Source organism: Sinocyclocheilus grahami, unplaced genomic scaffold (genome assembly GCF_001515645.1).
Source record: "Sinocyclocheilus grahami isolate Dianchi unplaced genomic scaffold, SAMN03320097.WGS_v1.1 scaffold235.1, whole genome shotgun sequence".
NCBI lineage: Eukaryota > Metazoa > Chordata > Actinopteri > Cypriniformes > Cyprinidae > Sinocyclocheilus > Sinocyclocheilus grahami.
This window is the reverse complement of record NW_015505414.1, coordinates 811,728-830,903: the sequence shown is the minus strand read 5'-3', so window position 1 is coordinate 830,903 and position 19,176 is coordinate 811,728. Positions and strand designations below refer to the sequence as shown.

General features: G+C 39.6%; 1 protein-coding gene across 1 annotated transcript in view; it reads left to right on the top strand.

Annotated features, from left to right (window-relative positions):
- Positions 1 to 19,176, top strand: part of LOC107597724 (dystonin-like) — a 171,409-nt gene that overhangs the window by 37,892 nt on the left and 114,341 nt on the right. The window contains exons 5-7 of the mRNA XM_016288894.1: positions 4,039 to 4,100; positions 13,411 to 13,488; positions 15,470 to 15,562. Of these exons, the coding sequence (XP_016144380.1) occupies positions 4,039 to 4,100; positions 13,411 to 13,488; positions 15,470 to 15,562 (233 nt within the window). The remainder of the gene's footprint in view (positions 1 to 4,038; positions 4,101 to 13,410; positions 13,489 to 15,469; positions 15,563 to 19,176) is intronic.

The window sequence follows — 19,176 nt, the reverse complement described above, 5'->3', positions numbered from 1 at the left end:
CGGCAGAACAACAACAATGTGCTACGTGTTTTTTCCCCTCATTTTTTTTTTAATTGATGGAAATCCGTCGTAGCGACGGAAAACTTTAATCCCCGAGTAGTATTATGTACAGCATACTTCACCACAGTAATATATTTCTGATAATTTCTTTAAGCTAACCCGAATTTATATTTTGACAGGTTGCCATGAGGAACTTGTTTCTGTAGGTCTATGTAAATGATATGAAGATAGTTTTATGTCTGCGCTCAGGACAGTTCGGACATTGCAGTGAATCAGAGGTCAAAAACTACATAAATACTGTTCAGTTTCTTGCACAGACCGATCGTTTTGTGTCTTTACACATCAATGTATCGTCACTAGCCGCAGGGTTTAATTAGGTTTTGTTTGTGTATGTTTTTTTAACTCTCAAAGTCATGATTCCCATCCACCTCCATTATAAGACTGACAGACTGCAACGGTTTGAGTGAAAAATCTTCATTTGTGTTCTACTGAAGAAACAAAGTCACCTACATCTAGGATGCCCTAGGGGTAAGCAAATAAACATCACATTTTCATTTTTGGGTGAACTATCCCTTTAAAGAACCGGGCCCGTTCATTGCTGCTTCACAAAGAGCGCTGTGTAGAAAGTGTCACTGAATATATTGCTCAGCAGAATCATATCCTCAGAGCTTCAGCCAGCAGCCTTACTAAATCACTGCAGTGATGACTCAAGCATCCTTATGTAAACATTTACCATGCGGTGGAGCCTGTTACTCACGGCGTGCTGCTGGAAAACCTGATGGGACTCGTTCTAGACGGCTGTGAAGGAATACAGAGGGGAAACGCAAGGGAGTAGCTGCTTGCTTGTGGGGAAGCCAGCCGAGTCCCACCCTCAGCAACAGCGCTCTGGGAAACACACACACACGCGGGCTGTCAGACATGCACGACGCTCTGCTGAAGGCACCTGAGCTGGGGTCGGTCAGCCTGATGAGGGGAGACGGCCGGCACGGTGCTCTGCTGGTGGCGCTCATGTGCTGCATGGGTCAGTAGCTTTCCTCAGCTTCCTGCGATCGCACCGTCTGCCAGATTGCCTGCTTTTGCTGCAGTGTGCTGTGCTTTTCGATTGATCTTCATATTCTTTCCACTTCCCAGATCTTGTGTTGTAATGCTCTTAGGGGCAGAGTTTAGCTCTGTCAGTGCTGAAGGGTTCAAAGTACAGTGAGAGAATTGAATGTTTGGCTGTTCCTGTCAGGTTGAGTCGACTGCTGTGACAGGGGCTCACGTCAGCACATTCATGCTCTGCGTTGTTGTAATCAGAGGTGTTGCAAGCTGTGGTTCATATTGGGATTAAAGATTAGAAAGAAATGCCAAACAATGTGTCCTCACCACACATGATGTGACAACTACTCAGGCAGTATCTTTCATGTATGTCAAGGTTCTCTAAGGATGCATGATACTACTGTATTAGTTTGTTGTCTGATATTAGAGTTTTTTTTAAAGGGGTCCTATTGTGCTCTTTTACAATGTCTTGATTTTGAACAGGCTCTCATACTAGGTTGTTCAAAAAACACATAATGTTTCACATATTTAACATTATTACAACACCTCTCTCCCCAGTTCGTCCCATTCGTCGGTATTTGTGATATCAAAAATCCCGGAAAATAAACGTTGTAGTCCAAATGAGTCGTTCGTTGTAGTTTTTGAAAAGTAATTTCTGTTAAATAAAATATCTCCTTTTGAAGTGGACTTTGAGCTTTGTAACTTTGCAGATATTTTATGCTCAAACAGCAACATTACAGACTAACTAAAGTTGAAAAAGTGAAAAAGCATAATAGGACCCCTTTAATATATCGGAATAAACCGATTTTTGGATATATAATGGCTGATGTTTACTTAATTGTGCTTGCTCATTTTCCAGATTTTGATTATGTATCTCAAAAAACAGTAAGAATTTAATGACACTATGAAACGTAGTCTTCAGCAAAACTGAAACAAATATCCATTTTTCATACTGTACAGATAATGTCAGTTTTTTTATTTAGTTAACTATAACGAATGAATTAACTATGTTTTTGTTAATTAAAATCAAGCTGAAATAAAATAAAATATAAATATTAGCTGAAAATGTTTAACTTAACTTGGGAAATTAAAAAAATTCACCTTGGCATTTCACTGAAATAAAATAAAATTAAGTTTAAAATCACCATTAAATCAATATAGACAATTCTTATTTTTCATGGAATAGTGCAGTGTTATATATGATCTTTAATCAAAATAACTTCCCCTCCCCGTCAGTGTCATGAGAGCGGGACAATCATCGGCCCCCTCCAGCAGTCACTCACATGAATTGTTGGAATTAGCAAACAACAACCATTCATTCAATTCTTAATGAATGATTGAATGAATAAGGAATTTATACTGTACAACATTATACAGTATAGCAGTTTAATTTTGCCCATCAATTCTGATTGATGCTATTGTGTTGCATCATCTAAATACCTCAGATCATGCAGTTTGTTAGGCACCTGGGGGTGAATAAAATATTTGGCAGTGGGCACCAAATCTCAATTTTCATAGCTGTTCATTAAACATGGCATGTGTCACATCAGTATTTTTTGCACAATCTTTAGTGCTAATCTTTGCGATATCTCATGTTTCTTGCTGAGGCGAGGTGTGCTGTTCCTTTAATAAGTGATCTGACTTTGCATCAGAGGGATGATAAAACATGGCAAAAAAAAATCCATACGTCTACATTTGACGGAGAGAAACATATCTAGAGACCAGAATATAATAGAGGCTTTTGACTTAGGTCTGTTAGCAACCACCCAGAACACACTAGCAGATACATAGCAACAGACAGCTGAACGTTTGCCCAGACAAACAGCACACACATTTCTTCAGAGAGTAAACATGTAGTTTTCAGATTAGTTTGAGCTCATTCCTCTCTTTGAATTGACAGATGGTGATTCACTTCTCAGCCGGTTTTCTGCACTGTGGGGTCTCAGTTAGAGAGCAGTTACAAGACCTTTTAAATATTTATGTGCAACATCGAACAAATGGTCAAGTGATGATGGTGATGATGATGATTACTGTGTCTGATTTGAAACATCTGCATGATGTTAAGCACAAAACACTTTGCTTTTCATATGAAAATGACTGTTAATTGATGGGGTTTGAAATATACCATTATGCTGCTGTTTTATTAAAAGTCTGAATGGTCTCGCGGCTGAGCTGTGTGGGACGCAGGCACATCTGTTGTCATGGACACAGGAAAGAAAATACTGTGTTTGGGAGCGCTGTGTAATGGAAGCAAGACTTGACTGGGATCCAGTCTTTTTCTGTAAATAGCTTTCATATCCTGTCCAGAATTAGAAACATGGCATTACCACATGATGAAACCCGCCAGGCCAGACAACATTAGTATTTTTTTCATCATCTAACAAGTTTGTAGCCCTTAAAACTAAAGGCCGAATGGGTACAGACATCATGTTTTAATCTAATGCTGTTTACATAGAAGACATTTTGATGCGTTTTCTTTACAATGAACAGATGTATATACCGACAGATCACTTCATTCACAATTCTTGGGGGGAAAAAAATTGTGTACTGAAACACCAAAACCAAAATTATTTTCATTTAGCCAAAAATTGAAACCAAAAAATAAACTTTATTTAATAATCTATTAACACTCAAATAATAACTGATATGTAAATTGCACATAAGGCAGTTTTTATATCAACATTTGAATGATATAATTATGTTTGTACTCCAATTTGTTGTTGAAGTATGAACATTTAAATACAACTTTAAAAGATATAATAAAAACGACAGATTTTTTTAAATCATACATTCAATTAGGCAAACAACAGGTTAAGTAAAAATATAATGAACATGTAGTGCATGTAGTGGAAATATGGTGGTTAACAAGCTATGGACATTGAACAGTTTTGGCGGAATTATTATTTAAAGAAAACATATTACTAGATATAATGTCAATGCTAGAAATGATTTTGGAACAGTCTGAAAGCATTTCTAACATCAATCCCTCTTGTTTTTCAGATGAAAGAGACAGAGTCCAGAAAAAGACCTTTACAAAATGGATAAATCAGCACCTCTTAAAGGTAGGTCTGTTGTAGTTTTCATAGCGTTGCATGGGGTCGTGTATCAGTGCACATTAGTAAGGCGCTTGTTGGTGGTAGAAAGAGAATCCTTTCCTAATATGCTGTGATCTAAATTATGGGTATCCAAATATACAAACTATGAACTCAGAAATGGAGGGTGTTAACATATGCAGTGGTTCTGCCTGGGAGGGATCTGGCAACTCCACACACGCTTCATTAATTCTTCAGGTGTGCCAGTGTCTTCAGGGCATTTGCAGTCACCTCTGGTTTAAAGAAGCTCTTATAATATATGATAGAACACATTATCAGTTTATTAACCGTGAAGCACACATGCTGACGCGCCTGAACATTACATGAATATACTGTTTCCTGGATGAAATTAAGTGATCTCCAGGACAGTTTTAGCAGAGACCTCAGTATCAGAACTCATTTTGTTGTGAATAACAGGTTTTAATTTCAAATTTTCAAAATTAGGGCCAACTACCTTGTAAAGTTTGTGCAAATGTTTTGTTTTCAGGTTTTCCGAAGCAACACACTTATCAAAGATGGCAAGTAACAGCGTGTCCAGTAGAATCACTTCAGCTTGATTTTCTGTTTATTTACATTTATTCCAATCAGATAAATGACTTCATAAATGCTTTTGATTGTTATTACTGTGAATAAGGTAGCAAAATATTTCACCATAAAGAAAAAAGGCAAGTAACAACATGTTGGATAAATTGATATGGAGGATTATTATAGTTAACTCTGGAATGGAATGTTCTACATGACTTGAATAAAGAATTCAGAGGATATATATATATATATATAAGATTGCTATAAATTTTTACCAATATATCAAGTCAAGGCAGGTCTGTATTATTTCATGCATTATCAATATACCAAAATATGATTATAAACAGTCACAAATGAGTAGTTGAAATTATTAATAAAAAAACTGTTTTGATGGAACTGATTTGTTGTAATGAATAATATGGCAGTACAGCATTGACTAAGTCTGTTACATTAACTTTAAACACAATTTTTTATACGTTTAGTAGATAAATATTACAGTGTGGAGGTCACTTTTTCAACTTGGTGCTGACTAGCAATGCATAGTCAAGTGTAACAGACTGGACTGACCCAGAAGCCGAGTTAAACGTCTATTTTAGTCATGCAGCTGTGGGATTATGAACAAGAGGACCTGTGTGAAAGCAGGTCAGAAAGGCAGAGAGGTGACTTCAGCGGCGCGGTATTCAAGACAAAAGCAGTGTTCACACTTCTGGAGCTGCAGAGGTGAAAGGCCTTCAGATGAGATGTCTGTCATTGGCCAGCGTCTCATGGGAGCATTAATGTTTACAGAGCTACGTGTATGAGGAATAAAACGGCTTTCAACACAGCATGGGGGATAATTCATACAAAAAACATACTCTCGCAACATCAGACATCATTCCTGAGTGCTTGTTTGTAAGAGGCAATGACTGATGGTTTCCCGAGCACTAAGATGCTGAGCAATATGGTGTTTTGGCCAATAAACCCAGTGATATCAGCGTTGGTTGCCATGCAACAAAGAGGCCTGTTCGACTTCCTGGGGTGTTACGCATTCCGGGGGGAAGGGTTCATGGGTCCTCATATGGCTTGTTAACTGAGGTTACAGAGTATTTGTTATATAAAAAGAGAATATATAGTGTGTTGGATTGGTCCAGACGCTACAATGTGATACTGAATTTGGAGAACTTCAACAACATTAATCAAAGCATCTGTGCTTTTGGAGTGCAGATATGAGCTGGTTTGGCATTGGTCAAAACTGCAGATGTGTTTAAACAGGCCTTTTGCAAGGAGTACTAGTGTCTCAGTCACTGTCATACAATGGGTGGATCTGGTCCTTTGTCTTCTGAAGGATAGAAACCACAGTGATGGGAGTGTCACATCTCTGTGCTATTATAGATATTGTTGATTGCTGGATATAATTCCCCATTAAAGGATGCCCTTCAAATTGCTAAGAGAATATGACAGAATTGTGAATCTGATAAGATGCCAGGTTCTTGGCGTCTGGTGGAATGGGAGAGGATGTTGGCGTTTGTTGTTCACCACTTCTCCACCACTTCTCCGTCACTTCTCCATCGCTCAATTGTTTTTCCGTCTAATCAGTTTTTTGCTCTTTGAGGTTTTTGCATAGATTGTTACTAGACTGAAAGCTTTTTACTCAATTACTGCTATCCTCTCATCTGGATTGTCACTGTCATACAATGGGTGGATCTGGTCCTTTGTCTTCTGAAGGATAGAAACCACAGTGATGGGAGTGTCACATCTCTGTGCTATTATAGATATTGTTGATTGCTGGATATAATTCCCCATTAAAGGATGCCCTTCAAATTGCTAAGAGAATATGACAGAATTGTGAATCTGATAAGATGCCAGGTTCTTGGCGTCTGGTGGAATGGGAGAGGATGTTGGCGTTTGTTGTTCACCACTTCTCCACCACTTCTCCGTCACTTCTCCATCGCTCAATTGTTTTTCCGTCTAATCAGTTTTTTGCTCTTTGAGGTTTTTGCATGGATTGTTACTAGACTGAAAGCTTTTTACTCAATTACAATCACCTTGATTTTTCCATCGTTCAGTACTGCTACTGCGGAGTATACTTGGGCAGCTACTCAGCTGTCTTGTTGCGGTTTAGCCTCGAGCCTAGGACCGCTATCTCTACTTTCATGTGGACCATCTTCTCGCTGTGCTGAAGAGTTTTCCATCATTATGTTTGGCTAATGACTAGCTCCAGGTAAACCCTTTCTGTGACCGGCATGAAGCTCAAGTATTGTATCCCGCAGCTGCTGAATCTTAACAACTGTACCATTCCAAAGCGCATTGCAGCCATAAAGGACTTGGACTCCTGCTCCGACCATGTTACACCCATAGAACTTCCCGTCAAAAGCTTGTTTACCATCAACCTGGCCATTCTCCTTTAGCCATTCCTTCCATCTGGACCACTGTTGCACATCTGCTGCGTCATCAGAGCAATGTCGCTCTCTGTGTTATTAATACGGGAAACACCACGAGATCTCTGCACACTAAGTTGGACAGGAAACATGGAGTGGATTCTGGTGTACTACGACCTCTACAGAAATTCACTACTTCATCAATGTTCAAAATAGAACAATTTCTCAAAATACACAATCTCTCACAAATAAATCATCTTTCATAAAATATCACATTATGGACAAGGGTTTAGACTGTATGTGCTTAACAGAAACGGGGGACCAGCCAGAGGTCTACTCAGCACTAAATGAGGTCTGTCCCCCCGGCTACAGCTACCTGGAGAAAGCCCTCAGTACTGGTCGTGGTGGTGGCCTAGCGTAATATACCGACAACAATTGGAGCTGTCTCCCCTCTCTATGCCTACTCTGTCCTCATTTGAATGCCTTGCCCCATCCCCATGATAATACTCCTTATCTACTGACTCCCTAAACTAATCTCAGTGTACATCTCAGAGATGCATGTCCTTTTTATTACACTTTGCACCACCTCTGCTAACGTTATATATTGGACATTTCAATATTTACAAAGACACACCCTCCTACCATTTTGCAGCTGAGTTTCTGCAACTACTTGATTGTCTTAACCTCCAACAACAAGTTAATATCCCCACACATTCTAGGGGGCACATACTGGATTTGGTCATCTCAAATTCTGTTCCCATTAGTAATCTTCTGGTGTATGATTTGGGTGTTTCTCACCACAAGGCCATCTCAATGGAGCTGTTCTTTCGCTTTTCCCACACCAAATAAAAGTGCCAAATATGCTTTAGGGACTTGAAAAGATCAACCCCTGGTACACCTGTGAACTGCGGAAGATGAAGACAGCTGGGTGTGCCATTGAGTGGCTCCTCAAGGTCACAGGACTCACTGTTCATAGGCAAGTCTACAGAGAGCATCAGAAGGCCTATGCAAGGGCCTTGAGAGATGCAAGATCACATTTTTACTCTAATATTGTCAATAATTGCACTGGTATCTCCAAGCAACTGTTTTCTACTATTAATCACACTCTTAAACCACAATTTTTTTCTCATTCAGAAGCTACAGAGGTGAGTTGCAACACCTTTATCACTTTTTCAGTGAAAAAGTAGTTGCCATTCACTACCTCTTATCCAGCTCCTCTGCCTTACCTGCCCCAACTGTCGACCCACAGTCTGGGACTTTCCAACCTCTATGGTGTTTCTCTGACATCTCACAGTGAGAGGTTGAGGATATTATTAGAAAGATGAAATCGTCCACCTGTGCTTTGGACCCCTTTCCTACAGCTTTGGTCAAATCGAACCTCTGTGTTATAAGTCCATTGATCCCTGGAAAAATTAGTTGCTGCACGGCTTCAGGTCCATTTAAAACAAAACAACCTGTTTGAGAAATTCCAGTCTGGTTTCCGCCCCGGCCACAGCATGGAAACAGCTCTGGTCAGGGTCACAAATGACCTGCTGATGTTGACAGATGCTGGTTTCCCATCTTTTCTCATCCACCTGGACTTGACTGCAGCATTTGGCACTGTGGACCTATGTCTGGGAAATATGAAAAAAAAATAATAATAAGTGAACAAAATGCAAGTTTTGGCCATTTGCAATCCATATAAAGCACTCGCTGCAATATTTCAGTCACTAAAAACAGCGGGACATTCTAAAACACTTAATGTGAAAAATGCTTAAAGTTCCTTAATCTATTAAAACAGTGATATAAAAAGATCAAATTCAGTATACACCTTATTGATGATGCATACTTCATATAGACAAGCAGATGAGCCTATGTTCAATCAGTGCGCTAAATGGTGTTTTCTTTATAATGATTTTTTATGGGAAAACACTTAATGTGAAACTTTGTGCATTGCGTTTATATTCTGGGTTCATCTGCTTGCCTGTGCAAAGTATGCATTATCAATAAGGTTTATACTGAATTTGACTTTTTAATATCACTTAAAACATTACTACAAACCTTGTAAAAATAACTGGCGTTCGGTCAGTGGCGTTCGGTCATCTAGTACAGAGAGGCATATTCACATTTTTTTGTTTGTGCAATAAAGTGCTGTCTACAATGAGAAAGTTCCTCCCCTAATACTGCCTGCTACAGACTAGCAATAGCATGCAGCAAACGTAAAATCATGACTTTGTTCAGAATGGTTATCCAGTTATCATCTGAAATAGTTAGAGTGACAGTATGCTGTTCTAGCCATGGGTTTACTGGGCTATGACAACTAAAGACCATTGGCTTAAAAAAAAAAACCTCAATAAGTCCATCCCCAACTTCCTGTCTAATAATAAGTCAACACAGGAAGGAAAATTGTGTTTGTCAAACAATTGAATAGGGTCATTAAATAAACTCAGGGAACTCAAGAACAATACGTACAATGTACACTTCATAGGAAACCTTCATGAGACCATCAACATTCATTTGAAGATTCAGCTGTTTGTCAGACTTGTAATGAAGTGCACATGCTGTTCAAAAGAAAGCACAAAAGCACACAATGTAAGTCATCCGGAACAGTGACTCGAATTATGGAAGCTTCTGTTAAAAATAAAACACTTTGGTTAGAAATCTCCCATTTTACAAATGGTCACATTTATTGCAGAGTCTTTCATTATGTCCATATGAAATTAATCCAAAGGAAAAAATGTGTAATATTTTATTTTCTATATTTGATTTGTTTTAATCAATGATTGGCATTACAGTCACATTTATTCATTTAGAAGATTCTGTTCCCCAAAGTGACTTCTGGAGCTCTGTTGCAGTGACTGAGGTTGATTTGACTGAGAATTCCTCCAGAAGCTTTCACTGTTATGTCCGGTCACCCCCATGATGTGAGTGCTTCATTTGGGCAGCTGATTGCATCGATCTGAGAGAGAAGTGCCCCCTTTCTTTTGGTGACACCCTGTTTCTTCTCCTGCTTGTCTCCTGTCCTTCTTATTTTCTTCTTCTGTCCATCTCTCACGTGTCCATCTGTGTCTGTGTCTGTGTCTGTGTGTGTGTCTCCCTCTCGTGCTCATGTTCCCGCCGGTAAGCCAAGGGAGCGTGATTTTCTGAAGACGGTACAGTTGGTGAGTGCGGCTGACGCATGCACACTTGAGCGGCATGGACGTGACCACGATGATGATGAGGATGATGAGGATAAGGGGGTAGGTGTGGACACGTGTCCTCCTGCCCCCTCGTAACAGGAGTGTGCTGTGTGTAGTAACTGGAGTGCCAAACCCAGAGAACTCAGTGGACTGTAGGCACCTGGGGCTTTGCAGATCTTTGCAGATTCACCAGATAGTGAGGTTGAAGTGATAGGGATGGGTAAATAGCATCTGCCTCATCGCTGAATATTGCTTTCTGGGGTTGCTGTGAGTGCTCTAGAATGCCAGCTTGGTTATTTCTCAAGACACAGAAGCTTGAGCTGTGAACTAAAGTCCTGATTCAAGTTCCTTTCGCTTCAAGAGTGTGTTAAAGACCCCATGAAATCAAAGCTTTGTAGCTTTCAGTACATTTTTTAGTCCGCTAGCTTAAAATTGATGACAATGTCTCTGGCTCAGTGCCATATGTCATTTTTTTTCTTAGACTAAACAAATTCAAATGTTGTTTTAAGTGATGATATGTGCATATGTGCCTGATATATAGTTATTAAGCAATGATCATGTCAACATGATTTTAACTTTTTAAAAACAAAACTGTTTATTGAATACGTTTTAAGTCCTTAGAGAGGAAAGGAAAGGGAATTATACTTGAATAATGCAGAAAAAGTGGGCGATTATACAATTTAAATGAAAAAAAAAACAGTACAGAATTTTCAACTATTTGAATTTTTATAAGCTGTTCATACCCGGTTTGTACAAAGTTAACCAGATTGTGGTCAAATGTGCTTGATATTAAAAAAAGTTATTAAAGTGCATCAAGCCAATAATTAAAAAAAGGCTGTTTTGTATGCAAAATCCAAGACACAGTGGCAGGAGCCATGACTTGAGCCATTCATTGTCCATAACTTGTTAGTTCGCTTGAACATAAGGCATTGATTATTTTATTTGTGTCTTTGTTGTGTTGTATTCATCTGTCCTATAGAGTGCTGCAGGGATGATGTGTTTTAGTAGGCCAAAACCTGGACACAAACAAGCATTTTAGCACTTCCGGTTCCATCTGAAATAAGGTCTGTGTTTAACACAAGCTCACGATATTTTCATGTTTCGTTTTGCGACATAAAATATGTCAGTAATACCCCCTTGTGATTTGTTAAAGGGGTCATATGATGCTTTTTTAAAGATCATTATTTTGTGTATTTGGTGTAACAGAATATGTTGACATGCTTTAATGTTCAAAAAACACATTATTTTTCAAATACTGTACATTATTGTAGGTCCTCTATGCCCCGCCTCTCTCAAACGCTTCGTTTTCTACAAAGTCCCTTCTTCCGACAAGCGCAGTCTGCTCTGATTGGCCAGCTGACCCAGTGCATTGTGATTGGCCGAACACCGCAAGCACTCGTCGGAAATGTAACGCCCTTATCTCTGTGATCTCTCTCTCTCTCTCACACACACACGCGCGTGCGCGCACACGCTCACACACACACACACACACACAATGCGCAAAACTCCGCATTTGAACAGTCAATAGCAAATACTTAAACTAGTAACAAAACAGTAGCTGATTCAGAAGCGCCAGATTGTCATAGCAAAGTCAGAATGACCTCCTCTCCTAGCTTCACGAAACGGTCGTCCATAAAATGCATTGCTGTTCTGTTGTAAGTAATCTTAAAGATTCCTAAATGCATCTACTTTCGGAAGGCCAAATAAAGTGCTTTTGCTTTCACACTGAAACACACAGCGTCTCCCTGACATGGCTGCTTCAACATTAACTGCGGTTACTGAAACTACGCCTTCTTTCTTTGCGTGCACATTTGGGCGGCATTATGCAAATATTTCCACATAGTGAGGTAGATATGTGGGGGCGTGTTAGAACGAGCCGTTTTAGGGGGGCGTGGCAGAGTCTTAACTTTGATAAAGAATATCTCTTTGGTTTTGAGACTTTAGTCTTTGCAACTTCAGGGATCTTATCTATTCACAATCAGCTTGTAACACTCCAAAGAGAAAGGAAAACTTGAAATCGCATCATATGACCCCTTTAAAGCTTTTACTTGTCTTTGAAAAGGTGATTGCTAGCTAAATGGGACTACAGAGGTTGTCGCTCTCGCAAACTATTCTAAATCAAACTTTCAGTGAAAGTTTTTTTTTTTTTTAAATAAAGACTGAAAGACTTGTCAGAAGCCTAATGGTTGAATGCTTAGCACTGAAGTCATGCGATATAACCTACGTTTAGCTTTTTGTGTTAATTCTAGTTGTGTTCATTTGTGAAGGTAATCATGATTGACAAAAATCGTATTTTTGCAATTATCCAAAAGCCAAATCCTGTTGGGTTTTCTGTCAAGGGAATCAGGGTGATTCCATCTTCTGGGTTGGCCTACACAAATCTGTCATCACTGCAGCGCTCTATTGCTTGTCATTTGTTTATTTAGTCTTAATTATTTGCTGACTGTTTACTTGTCTTCAATAACAGTTTGAGGACTTCTTATTTATATTTATTAGCCTAGTATTAGTTTTTGCTATTGTACTGAAATTGGCATCTGTACCCGTCAAAACATTTCATGGGGTCCTTTTATTGCTCATCGTAAATTTACAAATTTACACATACTTGTGTTTAATGAAAAGTGCTATTCCGTGTGATAGAAACCTCTTGTTTTTGATCGATAGCACATTTCGTCATCTTTTACTATTCTGTGAACTAAACACATGGAACTCACGTCAGTCCTTTACTTCCAGTCTCACTGTGCCGTTGCACTTAAGGGCCACACAAACGGTTTGTCATCCATCATCTGCTCAATCATTCTCATTTCTCTTTAAGTGTCCCTACACTGTGCTGTACGTCACTGTAACTAAGTTTGATGAGCACCTTTGAGAAAACTCCATCTGAGCAGATGGACAATGGAGATTTTCCCTTTCTCTCCATCTGCTTTATTCCCGTTTCACTGCTTCCTGCTCCAGTCTCGGCTCACTCCGCATCTCTGACCTTGCGTTTGGCTTGTGTTTCTTCAAGGCATCACATGATGTAGCGTTAACCTGTATGAAGTTAGCAATAAACCTCGTGTACTTTAGTCAGGCTAGCTAGGCATTGATGTGCAGTAGTTCAGATGTCCAGACATGAGCGCAGCTTCATGGGTTTCTCTCCCGCAGGCGAGACGGTACGGTGAGTGTCTGGTGCCGAGAGCTCGGCCGTGTCTGATGACGCATGCACTGATGTCTTCTCTCTCTCTCTCTCTCCTGTCCTCACAGCCACGAGAGAAGGGCCGCATGCGCTTCCACAGACTCCAGAATGTACAGATCGCATTGGACTTCTTAAAACGACGGCAGGTGAGACCAGTGAGAAAAAGAATCAACAATAAGATAAAGTGATTTTATTTTTAATGCAATTCATCATGCGTTTATGATGAAATATGTTTAACACTGTTCATTTAAATTTATATAAGTTCTGCTCCACTAGTGGCTCCAAATAGCATTACAAACAATGACTGGTCCATTGGTCAAACAGATAGTCCTGCCCAGAAACTCACCCCATTGGTTGAGTCAGTGTGACTTTGTCGGGCTGCTCTAAAAACACGTCATGTTAACACCACAGAGTCAATGTATTGATAGTCTTTAGGAATTCAACCTATTACTTAGTTCATCTCTGCATGTTAAACCGGAATTGGAGCATCAAAACCTGTACATTAAAAAATTGACATTAAATCAGGTTCTGTTCTGTGTGATTTCCAAATCAACCCTCGTGAAGAAAAGAAGTGCAAGAAAAAAGTACACATTCCAGAAATACAGAATACAGAACATTTTAATAATATAATGCATTTGCAATTCAAAACAATACAGACTAGTTCCCATAGAGCTTAATTTGACTGTTATTCATCAGTTCAAATCTCATCTCATTTTTTTATTTATGTTAAATGTTATTATATTATTTGTCGATGTTTTTCTTCAATTGAATCTGTTAATTATGAAAGAAAATGGTTTAATTTGTAAACGTTATAAAGGGCGTGGGAATGATCATGTTTTGTTGATCAATTATCTGGATCAAATAAATAAGAGCAAGACAAAAATGCATGGTGGAATGAAGTATGTGACTAAATGCAAACCCACTGCCATGCTTCCTTCCAAAAAACATGATGCATTGCACTTTTACTCTACTCAATACCCTAAATCAGGGGTGGGCAAACTTGGCCTTTAGCTCCAACTCTAATCAAACTCTAATCAAACACACCTGAACCAGCTAATCATTGTCTTCAAGACTACTAGAAAGCTACAGGCAGGTGAGTTTTATCAGGGTTGGATCACATCTCTGCAGGAAAGTGGCCTGGAAGGGCCAAGTTTGCCCATCACTGCCCTAAATTAACCTCCCGTCCTCTAGTGCCCACTTGTGGTGAGACACTGACAACTTTAAATCAGTGCCATAAGCAGCACAGATTTATTGCTCTTAGAATTATGTGTATAGTCTAGAATTGCTGCAAGGATTTGTTTTGGAAAGCAAATGCATTTCTAATTGCAGCATTATAAAATACTTTGGTAACACTTTATTTCGATAGTCCACTTTAGACATTCTATTAACAGTAAGTAACTTTGCAACTACATGTCAACTAGCAGTTAGTAGAGTATTAGTAGACTGTTTGCTTAATATCTTCTAACACTTTCTTTGTCAACTTATTCTACTAACCCTAAACCTACCCTAAGTCTACTCTGAGAGTTAGTAGACATGTAGTTGCAAATGAATGAGAATTAGTTGACATGTAGTTGACATGTAGTTACAAAGTTACTTATAGTTAATAGAATGTCTAAAGTGGACTATCGAAATAAAGTGTAACCAATACTTTTTGCCATCATTCATTTTTATATAGAGTATTTTGGTTCAATTCTAGTTTATTTGTGTAGCGCTTTTTACAATATTGTCTCACAACATATTGTTTCAAAGAAAAACACAGCTTTATGTAGCATAAATACAGCTTTGTGTAGCTTTTTATAGAAACTAAACACTGCACCGGTTAAGAATTTCGAATTTATTCTTTTTAAAATACCCCAAATGCATGTAACACACATAAACCATTTACTATTGTAATCGTATATTTATTAACTTAATGTTTCATCTGTGTTAGTTAACATGGGAATTATGATAACACAATACTGATTGTGCAGGGAGACAGACTCATCAGATCGCACAATTAATGGAAATTAGCATGATATGGAAATGCATGATATATGCAGTCATGTGTCTTTATGGAATGATTGCAGAGCGCTGCATGATTGTGTCATCATATCACTCATCAAAACTGTATAATGCTTGTGTTCTCAGGTGAAGCTGGTGAACATCAGGAATGATGACATAACGGACGGAAACCCAAAACTGACATTGGGATTAATATGGACCATAATTCTGCACTTTCAGGTTAGCCAGTCAAGTCTAAGAATTTTGTAACAATTTGTATTTGTCTTTGTATTGTTTATTTATTGGCTTTTGATGCTGGATGTAGGTTTTTTTATTGCTCACAATGTGAAGTATTCCAGTTCATTCTCTGACCACAAGAGGTCAGATGTGTATGTGCAAACTCACATTACCTCAAGGGTGAACAGATATTTAATGAAAAGAGCTTATGAGACCACACAGTATTTATTTACTGCTAATAATGCGGTAGTAATGAGCCAGAACACCTTAGCCGTCGCCCATCAAAACCATGGTGCAGGAAGTTCTCAACACCCCGGCAATCACATAGTGTTCAAATTATAAATATAAAAGTCCATAAGTTAACCTCAGGTTTCAAGGCTTTTTTTCATCTTTCAGGCAAGGCATTCAAAGTTTGTCTTCATATTTCTGTTCTAGTATGATGATTGTTTAGTTGTAGGTGGAGTGCAGTGAGTTCTATCTGTCAGTCTGCAGAGCGTGTTCACTCAAATACTCAGGCCCGCTTTGGCGTTTATTCATTTTCTGTAATGTCTTCATGCAGGAACATTTCCCGGTTTTAATGAAACGCTGTGATGTGCCAGAATCTTTAATTAGGCCAATGTGATTCAGTAACTGCATTGTGAGATTGATTTATTAGGGTCATTATTTTAGCATCAACATTTCACGAGTTCACACTTATAATGAACCGAGTAAAGTTTATGCGTATTTGGCGTGCTGTCCGGGGAGAGGGCTCCGAGCTCGGTAATTACTCTCGAGCCCGGGGTCCTCCCCCTGGCCGGGGAGAGGGGTCCGAGCTCGGGATTAAGCCCGGACCCAGAATGCTCCCCCCGAGTGTTCCTCCCCGTGCTGGGGTAGGAACGGGCTGAAGGTGAGGAGTCGGGGTGGTGGAGGGATGCTAAGGACGGGAGATAATGGAGGTAAGGCTGCTTTGATTATTTATAGAGGTTCTCTCTTGAGCTGATTGGATAGATGGTGTAATTACTGATGATGAACTGGCCGTGTTAATTATCTGTGCGCGCTCCTCCCGAAACTTGTTAATAAAACATCACGTAGTAGCTGAACATGGGAAATATTTGTGTACACAAGATCTTATTCAGATTCTATATGCTTCCTAATAATGGAAAAAACTATGCTTTTCACAATGAAAGAGCTTTTATTGCTAAATATTCTGATAGTGTAATTACTGATGATGAACTGGCCGTGTTAATTATCTGTGCGCGCTCCTCCCGAAACTTGTTAATAAAACATCACGTAGTAGCTGAACATGGGAAATATTTGTGTACACAAGATCTGTCTTGAATGTTTTACTCAATTATTCAGATTCTATATGCTTCCTAATAATGGAAAAAACTATGCTTTTCACAATGAAAGAGCTTTTATTGCTAAATATTCTAAAAAAAAAAAAGTGCTGATGCTGATGAAGTCATCCTGAGCTAAAGATGAAAATTGCAGAGAATATTTTTTTTTTGCATTTTATGTCTGTGATAGGCTTTTAAAAAAACTGTCTCACAGTAGTCCTGCAGTATTTCTGCAAAATTTGTGCTTTAGCTGCCTCACGCAGAGGTCACACAGAGGTTCTGCTGCAGCTGCAGCTGCGCATTTGCAGGTCTGAGCCTGTGAAACCTTCACTGCAACAAATGTACAGTTCATAAGACGGAGGTGGAGAGGGGCCGTTCACACAGGACAAGTTCCTGCTTTCCGTCTGCGCTGCTTTTTAATTGTTGCAGTGTACACACGTGCATCAGAAGGAGGTCTTTGCCCATTATATCTCACAGCTTTTTAATGTCACATTTTCTTCACTTAAATAAAAAAAATGTGTGCAGTGCGTCTCTGTTTGGTTTCCTTCAGTTGCAAACATGAATGTGTTCAAATATTCCCTTGATTTCGGACACGCTGTCCTACCTTCACTGTAGTAGGCTAATAATATCCTAGCCTCGGCTTCATGTTTGGTTTGAGGTCATGTTATGATTGAAACATTTTAGCAGTAGCCTGTAGCAGTAGTCGACCCGGGCCTCGACCAGAAGTCAAAGCATCACCGCTCTTCTTGATTCACTCCTCCAGCAGACAGAGAGCAGGAATGCAGGAACGACAGGCTCTGACAACTTCACCGCAGCTCGATCTCGCGAACCACGCTGACCCGGCTTCCCTGACGGCCCACAATGGGCTGAAGGCTTACAGAACAACTCTAAAAATTGATATCTGGGGCATAGCTGAAGAATGCGTTAAATAATGCTTGGCTTCATGAAGCTTGCTGACAGGTAGCGTGGGGACGTGCACGAGCACCTGCCGCTGTCACTCTCACGCGAGCCGTTGGGCATGCGGCGCTAGTGGCTGTGGGCCTGTTCCCTCATGATCCGCAGTTAGAGGATACATAGAGTTGTTTTTGATGGCTCTGCCTAGACATTAGTCTCCTCAGGGATGATTTCTGAACCGTGTTTCTGATCCTCCGGTCTCTTCATTGGAAGTATCCAGTTTCCAACAAATGAAGTATTGCAATTCGCTGTGAATTTACATCTATTGTTTGCAGCTCTTCAGGCAGTGACTAATGTAATTAAAGATTTTGGAGAAAGTATTTATTCATTAATACAATATCCACAGCTGCAAACTGAATACTGTCTGTTAGAACATGCAAACAAAGACATTTGACTCTGAATCAAGCTGGCATTAGCCATTATGTTGTTTTAGTGGTCTTTTTTGCCTTATAAGCATGCTTTGAAGTTCATGAATGAAGGGTGTGTTGAGGGTGTATCCGCATCACCTCCAGCAATAATGTGCAACAATGTGATGTTTTATCTTTACTGTTTTTAAAGCGGCACTGCAAAATAGTTTTTGCTCCAAACTGATCAAGATTGCATTTGAATATTGATTTAAATTTGGAATTGTCGGGTCAGATTTGGCGGGAAATTCCAGGCAAAGTCATTCATTTGTTCATGTTTACATCAGGTCTGCACAGAAGAAGGCCTGGCTAGCATATCGTATGTTGTAGAGTAGCATGGGAATACAAATGAAGAGTGCTGCTGCATATAATTTGAACTAGTCAGCTAGCTGCCATTTAACATGGACATTTCTAAAAAGCAGCCCTTCTGGGGAATCACCCACTGTCAAAACAAACAAACTGAAAAGACTGTCAGTGGGTCTGGGCGCACCGAACGAATGCGTTTCTAAGGGATCCATACACAGGTCTCTGTGATATTATAGTGGTGAGATGTGGCAAAATGATTAGCAGATCTTGGGCCAGATTTACTAAACAGGGCAAATTAGTGTGAGAGCGCAATCCCATAAAAGCGCAGATGGAAGTGGGAAGTTCTGCAGTTGATCTACTGACAGTGTGCACATTAAAGTGCACACAGTAGAGTAGCATGGGAATACAAATGAAGAGTGCTGCTGCATATAATTTGAACTAGTCAGCTAGCTGCCATTTAACATGGACATTTCTAAAAAGCAGCCCTTCTGGGGAATCACCCACTGTCAAAACAAACAAACTGAAAAGACTGTCAGTGGGTCTGGGCGCACCGAACGAATGCGTTTCTAAGGGATCCATACACAGGTCTCTGTGATATTATAGTGGTGAGATGTGGCAAAAGGATTAGCAGATCTTG